Here is a 12,941-nt window from a genome sequence, read left to right as displayed (position 1 = left end):
GTGGGAACACTAAATCGGAAGGGTGACACAAGTGACAGAACTATCTAAACGCCAAAATTCATCTAATTATTCACGTTTAAATGGGTGGTTTCATTTTATTTTTTGTAAATTATATCACAGGAACATTAACTTCAAAAAGTCAAGATAGCAGCTCGTGGGATATCGAAGGGATGGAATGTGTGGGTGAGGCACAAAGGAAATTTCGAGAATAGGATGATACTCGATTTCATGTCCGGGTAGTACAAATGGCAATATCTTTATTATACTCCTTTAAAGTAGACATAAGGTTTCATATGCTATTTCACACACATTTTTTAAAAAATTTTCAGAAATGATTCGTACACACCAATATTTTAAATCATCCAAAAAATGGCTAAAGACCTAGGATGACAAACAAGCTATCTCCGCCCTCCCCCCAGCATGCCTGGAGTGAAAACTTTCACAAAGAGGCACTCAGACACAAAAGAAAATGTATATGCAAGCATGAAAATTTAACACAATAATCTTTAGTTCTTTAGAAACAGAACCCTCTTTATAACATACTAGAGGCCCAATGCACGAAATTCATGCAAGAGTAGGCCTTCCTTCCCCTGGCTGCCGGCACCAGCTTCCCTCTGGCACCCGGGACCCCGGCTTCCCTCTGGCCGTAGGCAGGCACCCAGAACCCAGGCTCCCCACCGGCCCCGGCTTTGTCCGGAAGGACGTCCAGAATGATGTCTGGTCTAATTAGCATATTACCCTTTTATTATTATAGATGTTTGTACAGCTAACACATGTAAATACTTTAGAAGTACATTAGGTACCAAAGTAGAGAACTGTCCTTTAAAATCAGCAATAAAACATTATCCACTGACATCACTTCTAATTAATCTTTATTAGTGGTCTTACCTAGTACAACAAGAAAAAATGTAGTTACAGACATAAAAATTGGAAGTAAATTAATAAAACCATCATGACTTATGCATATAATCTTTTACAGACAAAAATTCAAAATTATTGCTAAAAAAAGTATTAAACTAGAAAAGCTTAGCAAGGTGGCAGGATATAAGGTTAATGCACAAGTCAGATGCATTTGTACACACCAGTAACAAACAACAAATATATATATATATATGTGTGTGTGTGTGTGTGTGTGTGTGTGTGTGTGTGTGTATGTATAAAATCCGTTTATTTAGATTTGGGACTATCAACAGTTCTGTCTCTACTACCTGACCCCCTCCCACCTCAACTCCTAGGCCTAGAAGGGTCTGGGCTCGGCTCTGGCTGCCCCACCCCCACCCCCCCTGCAGTGCCTTTTTCTTTCTCCACTTCCTGAACTGTGTCTCTCACCACTGTGCTGTGTGTCTGTGAGATTTCTCACCCCTGTGACTGCTTCTCCTTTTCCACCTCAGCTTCTCCATTCCTTCTGCAGAAATGGGCCAGACTGAGGCTTCCACTTCTGGGCTTGCCCCAGTCCTCTCCTCTCTGAGCTCTTTTTCTTTTCTTTTTTAAATTCTTTATTGTTGAAAGTATTACATATGTCTCCTTTTTCCCCCCATTGACCTCTCCCTGGCCGCTCCTACCCCCCAGCACATGCCCTCAACCCCCAACAGTCTGTGGCCATTGGTTATGCTTATATGCATACATACAAGTCCTTTGGTTGATCTCTTACCCCCCCCCCCCCCCCCCCTTCCACCCACCCTCCCCTGCCTTCCTTCTGAGGTTTGACAGTCTGTTTGATGTTTCTATGTCTCTAGTTCTTTTTTTTTTTTTTCTTCATCAGTTTATGTTGTTCATTATATTCCACAAATGAGTGAGATCATGTGATACTTTTCCTCTGTGAGTTCTTACCAAAGAGAGAACCAAACCCATCAGGAGACAAGTCCCTATTAGCTTCCCAAAATTCACTGTTGGGATTTCTGAACACGTGAAGAACGTTGTTGTGTTTCCTTCTTGGGCATTGCTGTAGGTCACAGGGCAGGACTCGTACTGAAGCTACCGTCCTGCATGCCAAGGTCCTTTAAACAGAGAAAGGGTCACTCTGCTTTCTTCTTCCCATCGGTACTGCACACACACGTTCCCCTCAGATGCAGTTCCACGCTGCAGTTGACCTGGAACTGGATCACCTTCCCCACATTCTGGAACTGGGGGGGAGGAGGGGAGACACATCCTCGAATTAGTCCAGGAACCGCGTACCCTCCGCCTGCTGCCCTCCTGGCCGCACGGCTCCACCTCAAACACTGTAAACAGGCTTCTGATAGGAAGGGTGGGGCTCGGTGTCAGAAACTGTGTTTCAGTGAACACCTCTACCTCCAAAATGGCAAGCTCCCGTTTTTTTGTAGAATGGACAGTTAGCTAGATCTTTCTTCATTATTCATCAGTCCCTGCGTGGTTCTGAGTTTTGCCACATGGCTCTATTTCCCAGCTCATTTTCAGCCACCCCCGCACCTTCTCACAGCCTCCACTTTCTCTCCTCCTGCAGCTTCTGCTCCTCCTCCTTTTTCACTTTTCTGTGCTCTTCTCACTCTTCCTTTAGCTTTCTCTCCTGTTCTTCCTGCTGTTTTTTAGGTGCCTCTTCCTCCTCCTCCTTTATTCTGAATTCTTCTTGGGCCTTCTGCTCCCGCAGCAACTGCTCATGATTTTTTGTTTTGTTTTTGTTTTTGTTTTTGCCTCTCTTCAACACCTTCTCTTCTTGTTCAATAGAAGACTCCTCCTTTTCCTCCCCCTTCTTCTGTCAGAGTCCAGAGTCTCTCAATCGAGCGAGTTCCTATCCAAATTTCTTTCGGTTCTCCTTCCTCAGGGCCGCCCTGTATTTTTTGCAGCTCAAGTCCAGAAGCATCTCCACTAAGTTGCTAGCACCAGCGCCGACAACAAATGTTTTAAAGAACCACATATAATTGTCATCAGAAATTATCAACTGCCTAGAACAAATAATGTGTAAGAATTCTACAATTAAAATTATAAACTGAATAAGAGATATTGAAGACCTAAATAAAAAGGTATATCCTGTTTATGGAGAGACTCAATATCATAAAGATGTCACTAAAGCCAAATTGATCTATGGATTCAAGGAAATTAATAAAAAAGAAAATCTCAAAGGTTTCTCACAGAACTTTGTATGATTACTCTAAAATTTCTAAGGAAGAATAAAGCACCATGACACCTTGGAAGAAGAAAAGCAAGCTAACTTTACTAGTACAGAGACTATAATGACGCTACAGCGATGAAGACAGGACAGTATTCACAAAATGAATGATGGAACAAAATAACACAGGGGAAAAAGAGCATTTCACATAAAGTCTTGTATATGACAGAGATGGCATGCCAGTTCAATGGGAGAGAGCATTTAACTTTTCAATAAGGTAAGATGGACAACAAAAACATCATATATACTAAACATTAAATTGGGTCCTTACCTCACTCCAGATATGAAAATTAAGTGCAAATGAAATAAGGTTGAAATGTTGCAAACATAACTTTAAAAACACTTAATAGAAAATATGTGTTATGGCAGTTAGACAGACATGAGCATAGCAAGGACAACGAGCCAGTGGACAGAAACTCACCAGCGAAGAAAGCCCTGTATGCCTAACAAGGGGCAAATCTGGAAAACAAGAACCTCGCACCCAAGGTAACCTACCGCCCCCTAGTATAACACTGGTCATGCGGGTTGGACCCTGGATCTTTCATATCACTGGTCATGAGGTTTAGACCCCCTGACCTTTTCCTCCCTAAAGATAACATCTAGGCCTCAGTGGTATTTCAGCTCCAGACCCACAAAAGCAGCAAAACCAGACAAGTGACTCCATGGCTGCCTCAGGACCAGCTGCATGAAATAATGACCCTTTGAAAGAACATGCCTGGAGAGCTATGAATAAGACCCTCCCCTGAGAGCTCCCCTAAGATTTCTACTTGCAAAAGAGAGATAAATACACTCAGGTTGAAGGACCCAATGTGCATGCTACCCGGCACCATTTCCTTCCCCCCTCTCCGCTCTAAGGAACCCCATGAGACTTGCAACCAGTGGAGCAATGGGAAGCGCAGCTAGTCCCAGACTAACCCCCTGAACCTGTTTCCAAGGCCCCCTTTCCTCTGACTTCTCAGTGAGCTGATTCAGCCCAGCCTAGGCTCTCCTGTTACTTCCTCTATGCACCTTCCTTGTTTTGCTGTCCTAAGTATGTTTTTGCTGCCATAATCAACCTAATACCCCTTGACTCGGTGCTGTATAGCCTTTCCCTTTGGATATCCCCATCTCCTTTTCTTTAAATAAATTCAGTTTTTCTTATTCGCCATCTGAGATTGCTATTTAGCCTGCCCATGCACCACCGACTTTAACCTTTCAAGATGGATGAATATCTTTTAGATAGCAAAGTGAGGAAAAGTTCCTAAATTTAAAACAACTAAAATAAAAACATATACCTTCAGGAATTCAGAGAGATGGAATAAAAAAGAAATTAAAGGAGAATGAAAACAGGATTCAAGATGATTACAATCTCTTATGAAAACAAGAGAAGTGGGATAAAGGGGCTTACATATAGGTTACTTTCAAAGTTCTAGCTTTTAAGTATGGGTTTATATGGGCTTATTATTGACAATAAGTAATTTTGTAAATAAATGAAATATTTTCATGTACAGCTGATCATGAACCAATGTTTGTGATTAATTCAATTCTGTGCACTTCAGAACAAACTTAAATGCACATTATTTACAGAAGCCCTCCAAAAAAATATCTGACCACCTAAGGAGATAGTAAATAGAAAACTGGCATTATAAAAATAATAATCTGGATAACAAATCTAAGAAAGTTACCTCAGCATACAGTACAAGAGAAAGAAATCCTACATATTAAAAGGGTAATATGTAAATTACCATCACTCCGCTACGCCCACGATTGGGCCAGCGGGAGGTGCAGGGGGCAGGACTTGGGGTGGCCAATTGAGCCAGCGGAACACTGAGCTCGTGTCGCCAGCGGCGGCACGAGCTCAGCGTCTGCGCCATGGCTATGCTGTAGCACAGAAGGGGTCTCTGGGGCAGCGAGCCCACGTCCTGCTGCGGACCATCAAAAGCAGGGAGCGAAAGCGGGGAGCTGGCTGTCTGTCCGCTCCGGCACCAGGCCTTTCGAAAGCCTCCGCCGCGCCGGAGGCCTTTGAAAGGCCTGGTGCACCAGCGGACAGACAGCCAGCTCCCCGGCGATCGAAAGCGGGGAGCTGTGTGTCCGCTCCAGCACCAGCAGACCCCCTGCCATCAAAAGCGGGGAGCAGGCTGCCAGCAGTGTCCGTGGAGCGTGCTAGGCTTTGCGGGGCAGTGGATATGGCCTGGATGGCAGGTTAGGCCTAGGGGACCCTACACGTGCATGATTTAATCATGCACTGGGTCTCTAGTTATAAAATAAAATTTGAAGCAAGAGAGATAAATGATATCTAACATGCAAATAATGTAGTTACAGATGGAGAAAACAATTAACAGAGTAGGAGCAATAATTTTAAAATACATTTTTCCTGAGACGAACACTATAATTTTCAGATCAAAAATCCTAGGCAGGACTGTTAAAACAATACACACACACACACACACACACACACACACACACACGAAACTTAAAAGGTAAGATCAAATAGTATTATACTATACAGAAAAAAAGTAGTTAAAAGTAAAAGTAAATACCTAATCTTAAAAAAAAACTAATTAACTATTAATGTGTCTGTAATACAAGTATTATTTTTCACTTAAGGTATACCTTAAAAAATGTAAAAGGGTATCACTTAGAATTATAATTCGACATTATCCCAACAAAATCAGGAATGTTGTAAATAAAAAATATGCTTGCCCTAACTGGTTTGGCTCAGTGGAAAGAGCGTCGGCCTGCAGACTGAAAGGTCCCAGGGTTCGATTCTGTTCAAGGGCATGTACCTTGGTTGCAGGCACATCCCCAATAGGAGGTGTGCAGGAGGCAGCTGATCTATGTTTCTCTCCCATCGATGTTTCTGACTCTCTATCCCTCTCCTTTCCTCTCTGTAAAAAATCAATAAATATATATATTTTTTTAAATGCTAAAAAGTCTTATCTTATTGATATTAGAGGAAAGGAAGAAAAACCAATTATTGATTTTTGACATTCAGAAAAATACATGCTTAACTGGTTTAAAATTAAAAGAGAAAAAATTAGAAAGATTTTCAAATCATCTACACTAATAAAAGAGAAAGATGCAAATTGACCGTACCTTCACGACACCCACCAGCCAATCAGGGGTGAGTATGCAAATTAAGCCAACAAAGATGGTGGGTTAATTTGTATGTACAGGCGCTGAGTGGTTGGGGGCGGGGCAGGACACCTGCGTCGTCGCCATGACGACGCAGGCGTTCCGCACCGCCCCAGCAGCTCCGGGCCTCTGGGCAGCGTGGGAAGGCACAAAGGCGGCTCCAAGCTGGAGCAAAGGCAAAAAGGCAGCTCTGGCCAGAGCGAAGGCGGTGCTGGCAGCCAGGGGAAGGAAGGCCCATTCTTGCACGATTCTTTGTGCATCAGGCCTCTAGTTATAGAATAAAGAGGCAAGAGTAGGAAACTTGATATAATGAAGCTTGATCAATACACCAAAACTGAATGGAAAAATATGGCTAATATATGGGGACTCAAATGACAACAAAATATTAAATTTATTAGTTATCACCATATATGTAAATCATAAACTTTTACTATTGACCAGCAAATACAAACAAATGTGGATTAGATCCATTAAAAATACATAGAGAATTTGATGAAATTACATTAAGACCTCAACATCTCCCAGAATTTAAGACAAAGTAGATATTCAAATCACACTATAAGTGCTCATTAATATATATATAACTCTATAACTTTCAAAGAATACACATCCTTTTCATATGCTCATTAAAACCTCACATATACGCAGTCATAAGAACATCTTAATAAATTTCTAAAACCATCACTAATCATGTTTTTTAAATAATGCATCAAAACTAAAAATCAATAATTTTTAAAATGCAACATCTTGGAAAGTAAACAAAAAGCAATCTTTTAAGTAATGAAAAAATAAATAAATAAGGTCAGAACTAAATCAGATGAAAATCCACAATCCAAAATGCTTTTTGTTATTAAACATGATTAAAAATTCACTAAATGTGAATTCAAGTATAAAAGTAACAATAACCACCTGAATGAGTAGAAAGGTGGAATTATTAAAGAAAAAAGAAAGGGATCCACCAAAATATACATAGATTTAAGAGAAAAGATCAGACTAATATATATGTAAACCTAAATGAAATATAACCTGAATCTATAAACAGTCTTAAAATTGAAATGGAAGAAGTAGAAAATCTAAAAGATAATAAAAATTTGGAAAGCTTATCTAAAACTTGCTGTAACAAAATGGTCATTGTGACCCTATCTAATAAAAGAGTAATATGCAAATTGACCATCACTCCAACACACAAGATGGTGGCCACCCCCATGTGGACACAAGATGGCCACCACAAGATGGCCTGCAGGGGAGGGCAGTTGTGGGTGATCAGGCCAGCAGGGGAGGGCAGTTAGGGGTGACCGGGCCAGCAGAGGAGGGCAGTTGGGGGAGTCCAGGCCAGCAGGGGAGGAAAGTTGGGAGGGACCAGGCCTGCAAGGGAGGGCAGTTGGGGGCAATCAGGCCTGCAGGGGAGGGCAGTTAGGGGTGACTGGGCCGGCAGACGAGGGCAGTTGGGGGCGACCAGGCCTGCAGAGGAGAACAGTTGGGGGCGACCAGACCTGTAGAGGAGGGCAATTGGGGGGACCCAGACCTACAGGGGAGGGAGGGCAGTTGGGGGGGACCAGGCCTGCAACAGAGGGAGGGCAGTTGGGGGGAACCAGTCCTGCAGGGGAGGGCAGTAGGGGGTGACCAGGCTAGCAGGGGAGGGCAGCTGGGGGCAACTGGGCCAGCAGGGGAGCAGTTAGGTGTCGATCAGGCTGGCAGGGAAGTGATTAGGGGGTGATCAGGCTGGCAGGCAGAAGCAGTTAGGGGCAATCAGGCAGGCAGGGAGGTGAGCGGTTGGGAGCCAGCAGTCCTGGATTGTGAGAGGGATGTCCAACAGTCGGATATCCCTTGAGGGGTTCCAGACTGGAGAAGGTGCAGGCTGGGCTGAGGGACACCACACCCCCCACCCCGTGCATGAATTTCGTGCACCAGGCCTCTAGTATTGTTATAGTCATCAAAACTTCAAAATAACAAGTATTAGGGTGAATGACAAATAATCATTTAATACCACCAATTTTAAAGGTTTTAAAACCTAATCCTAAAGTAAACAATTCCCAAAGCACAGAAAAACACAAAAAACTTTCTAATGATTTTATGATCTAATCTTCCATTAGGAGCCCATATATACAAAAGTAAACTGTGTAACCAAGCTCATGTAAGAATACAGATACCAAATTCTAGATTAAAATATAGTACAATGAATTTGGAGGTATCATGACTAAAGGAGATTTTATCAGAAAGCATAATGGTTAAGAGCAGGAGCTATTGAACCTGCTGACTCTGAGTTTAAACACACAATCACAATGAAATGTTGCTCTAGTTCTTAACTTCTCTAATACTGTTGCCTCAATCACAACAAGAAGGGGAAAAATAGTGCTCATCTAATAAGGTGGTTGGGAAGATTAAATATTACAAAACAAAGTTTAAAAAGCTCTTAGCATAATTCCTTAGGTACATAGTAAACATTCCATATATGTTTATGTGACATCCTTCGCACCTAACACCCATGTAATTAACTGAAAATTGATTGTTGATCCATAAGATTCCTTCTTCCTCCATCCTCTACTATTTCTTCTTTAATCCTCCCTCTAACTGGAATAAATGCATGCTTATATCTATTAAACACTCAGATATAAAAAAGGTGTCTAATCATACTAACTTTGAGGCTTTAAAAGATGATTCAGAGGCATTTAATGATTTGCCCAAGGTATTAGAAAGGTGATTTAGATCCTACCCACATCATACTGTCTTCACTACACTGCCTATATTACAACAATTGTCTGGTTCGAACTTTCATTGTTTCTCATAATGTTAAATCTTGAGATTCAGTTAGGAAATTAAAATAACTACTGTACTTGCATCCCTTTTAGAAAACACTCTTATTTCACCATCAAATATTTACTCAAACCTACTACATATAAGCTCTACAGCCAATATACCTGCCCTTATGAACCTTACATTTTATTCAACTCAGACGGATGCATATAACGTAAGTAATATTCAGCTCGCTTCACAACTTAATTTGGTTTCTGGGAAGAAGCCTTCGCCTTCTATTGCTGCCCTAAAGAATCCTCACTTAGATCTGAATCTATGTATCAAATTTCTGAGATCTAAAGATACTACACTTAGAAAAATATCAAGTATAAAGGCTTAAGATACATCTTCAAGACCAAATGACAGAATTTAACTGTATCTAATCTGCCTCCACCTCACCTGTATCATCTACACCTCAGAAAAGTAGCTCTCTGCAGTTGTATCCCATTTCATAAATGTCTGCATGGACAAACTTCAGCATCAAGCAAATAACACATCAGAGGAAAAGACAGCCTCTTGAGTTACATTAAACAGTGATAAGCTACTCTGTAGGTAAACAAAGAGCTATGAAAGTTTTGTGTTGTGCTGCTTTAAAAAAATTTTTTTTTAAAGATTATCACTGATTATCCTCCGGATGAAAAAAAAAGAATACTGAAAATATTGGGAACTGTTCTAATCACCAGAATATAGTTATTTTACATAAAACTAATGTTATACAAGTGCATACACACACAATTTTTTTGAGAGCAGAAAATAGACTAAAATTTTGGTTGTGCAATGTGCACTAAACCACTCTCCTTTTACTGATCATAAAGTTTCAAAGAGAAAACAAAAAGTTTCACTTTTGTTTCTTCTAAAGTATGAAGTTCACTTCCTAGTTGCTAGCTTGAAGTCCATTTCCTAGTTACTAGTTTGGTGGGTTTATTTATTTATTTATTCATTCATTCATTCATTCACTTATAAATGAAGGAGTGAAGGCTTGGGTGTGAACCTTTTTCTTTTCTTTTTTTAAATATATTTTTATTGATTTCAGAGAGGAAGGGAGAGGGAGAGAGAGACAGAAACATCAATGATGAGAGAGAACCATTGATTGGCTGCCTCCTGCACTCCCCGAACTGGAGATGGAGCCTGCAACCCAGGCATGTGCCCTTGACTGGAATGGAACCCAGGACCCCTCAGTCCACAGGCCGACGCTCTATCCACTAAGCCAAACCGGCCAGGGCTAGTTTGGTGGATTTAAATCTATCAATTTATTTGAATTAGGTGGTGCAAAGTATTCATACCCATATAAATATTTTTTAAATAACTCTAATATGTAATAGTATAGTAATAAAGAAATTAAACATTGTTTTCTAAACAATACAAATACTATGATGAAAGTATAAAATTATAGTGCTCTAAAAAAATTCCCCAAAATCAATGAAATAATCTGATATACACTAAAAATAGCATCATAATTGTAATACTTTAAATTAACTACTACTTTCTTTATGTAAGAGAGGGTTCATTAACTAGGAAATTGGACTTGATGGCCAAGATCACTTTCAGTGTTTTGATTTTGAATCCTACAACTTTATGTATAAACCTCTGATCCAGACAGACCTGTATTATCTGATTCTATTTAAAAAAGTACTTAGGCAAAATCAATTTAACAAACTTTTTGCCATTATTCAAATTTAAGAGATGTAAAAAATATTAGCTACATTTCCCACTTTGAAATAGGCTTTAATATTCAACACTGAAAAGAATTAACAAAAATGATACCAAACTTATTATATGTTACTTAGTATACATGACCTCGAAATCCTGTTGAAAGTATTAGCACTTTATCACATAAATATCAAAAACTAAAGTTTAAGATATTCAAAACAGAATAAAGGGGGGATTAGAAGATAAACTGTTCTAAACTCGTATTAAATCTAGAATTATTTCACTGTAAATAAACAGCAGTGTGCAGTAACCTTCTAAATTTACCAGCAACAGTCAAGGATAACACACACGAGTTACAAAAGAACTTTCCCAAAGAGCCTAAAATAACAATGCACTATCCTTGCTTTCCAAAATTCTTGAGCATCTTCAATTACAAGTACTATCATAAAATTCTAAAAACAATCTCAAAGCAAAAACTTAGCATACTGTGAATATATAAATAGACCATTTTAGGGCAGCAGGCCTCATTCTATAACCAAGCACAGGTAGGATAACTATGCCAAAACTACGACATGGGGGGGGGGGGGCATTCATTACTCCCCCGGAGGAACCACACACATCTCTGGCAGCTGCTCACAAAGCCAAGTGATCCCTATAACTCCAACAGGACTTAAAGCAATGCTTTCCTTTTACCCAAAATGCTTCTCACACCAATGATCCCCCTTAAAAAAAAAAAAAAAAAAGGCATAGCCAACTACTCTTCAGGATCTAGTTCGAGCCATGATAGTGCACTTGAGATTCTGAAAGCAAAATCTAGAATAAAAAGAGCGTCTCTCACGACTGACCATAAAAGAGCTGGAGCTTCACAAACATAGACTGATTTATTTTCATTTTACTTAGGTGGCCATCTGAATGTGTGACTGAGGCCAGAGTAGAGGGTGAACCATGGAACAAGGTCAAACTTAGGGGACAAAAGATTCCTGGAATAAACATGGCCAGAAAGGTCTCCTTCCTTAAGGGACAGTTCCTGTGCTCAGATAAGGGGACAAAAGAAGAAAAAAGACAGAAACTGGAGAGGGAAGGGGAACAGCCAAACCCTCTACTTGGACGTAGAGTCCACCTGGTAAACGTACCTGCCCCGCAAGCGCAAGGCAGGCCAGTCAGTTCTGACGGAGACCCTTTCGCAGAACAGAGGCCTGGAACGCGCCTACCTTCGCAGTACAAACTGTGCTCCGCAGGAATGACAACTGGCTTTTTGTTTTTAAAGGAGAAGAAGCGTCACGAAGAAGCCACCAGGAGGACTGCAGGACTGTGCGGGTCGCTCTCAATCAGCGCCCCGCACCGTTGGTTACAGGACCACAATCGGCAAGAAGGAAGCGGACTGCGACCCGCTACCTGCACCCGCTTCCACGAGCGGCCGGCACCGGGCGCGACGCCCCGAAAGGCAACGGGCAGGGGCAGTGGGTGGCGGAGAGGGAGCCCGGGACGGCGAGGCCGAGCGGCAGCGAGGGGAGGGGGCCGGGCGGGGGGCCGGGGCGGGCAGCCCGTCGGAAGGGGGGCTCGCCTCACCTTCTGCGCCGCGCTCTGCTGCAGCACGTTCTGCTCCACGGTCATGGCCCCCGCGGCGCCGGCGGCGACCCAGGCGGCGGCGTCCGGCCCCTCGCACCTCGGCCGGCCCCGGCTGCCCCCCTCCGCCGAGCTCCAGGGAACGGCGCGGACGGCCGGGGACGGCGCCCCCGCCAGCCAGGCGCGAAGGTGATGGCGGCTGGGGTGCGCGGGCACCGCGGGCCGGCGGCGAGGCGCGGACGGCGAGGGCCACGGAGGCGGCTTCACGACTCGGCGCGGCTGGCCGGCGCGGCCCGGGCCATGGGCGGCGGACGCCGGGGCGGGAGGGCGCGGCTAGCCGGGCCGCGTCACGCGCTCGCTCCTTCGCCGGCGCCCGCGGGCCACTGCGGGGAAGGAAGAGGGACCGGAGGGAGCGGCCGGCCGGAATGGCGCTGTCCTCCTCCCGCTCGCGTCCTCCTCCCCTCCCCTCCCCCAACGACCGGCACCGCCCCTGCCCGGCGGCTCCGCCCCCGCCGAGCCCCGCCCGCCGCCGCCGCCTAACCCTACATTGTGACCCGCGGGGCCGCGGGGCGAGGCGGGGCCGTCTCCGAGTCCCGCCCCCGGGCCCCGGCTCCCCGCCGCCCGCGCGGGCCCCGCGCTCCGGGGAGGGCGGGCGCGCCCCTCCGGCCGGGCCTGGAGCCGCCTCTGCCGCAGG

The 12,941-nt window shown here is 43.6% G+C and overlaps 1 protein-coding gene across 5 annotated transcripts in view; it reads right to left on the bottom strand.

Annotated features, from left to right (window-relative positions):
- The window catches only part of USP25 (ubiquitin specific peptidase 25), a 194,366-nt gene extending 181,664 nt beyond the window's left edge, over positions 1-12,702 (bottom strand). For 2 of the 5 annotated variants that reach the window (XM_054714077.1, XM_054714078.1), the window contains exon 1: positions 12,251-12,698. In XM_054714077.1, coding sequence (XP_054570052.1) covers positions 12,251-12,295 — 45 coding nt within the window. In that variant the 5' untranslated portion in view covers positions 12,296-12,698. Of the gene's footprint in view, positions 1-12,250 lie in introns of all 5 variants that reach the window. The other 3 variants (XM_054714081.1, XM_054714079.1, XM_054714080.1) reach the window with 3 other exon arrangements.
- Positions 12,703-12,941: the final 239 nt, after the last annotated feature.

This window comes from Eptesicus fuscus, chromosome 3 (assembly GCF_027574615.1).
Source record: "Eptesicus fuscus isolate TK198812 chromosome 3, DD_ASM_mEF_20220401, whole genome shotgun sequence".
Classification (NCBI taxonomy): Eukaryota; Metazoa; Chordata; class Mammalia; order Chiroptera; family Vespertilionidae; genus Eptesicus; species Eptesicus fuscus.
The sequence above is the reverse complement of the archived record's forward strand: the minus strand, read 5'-3'. Positions and strand labels throughout refer to the sequence as shown.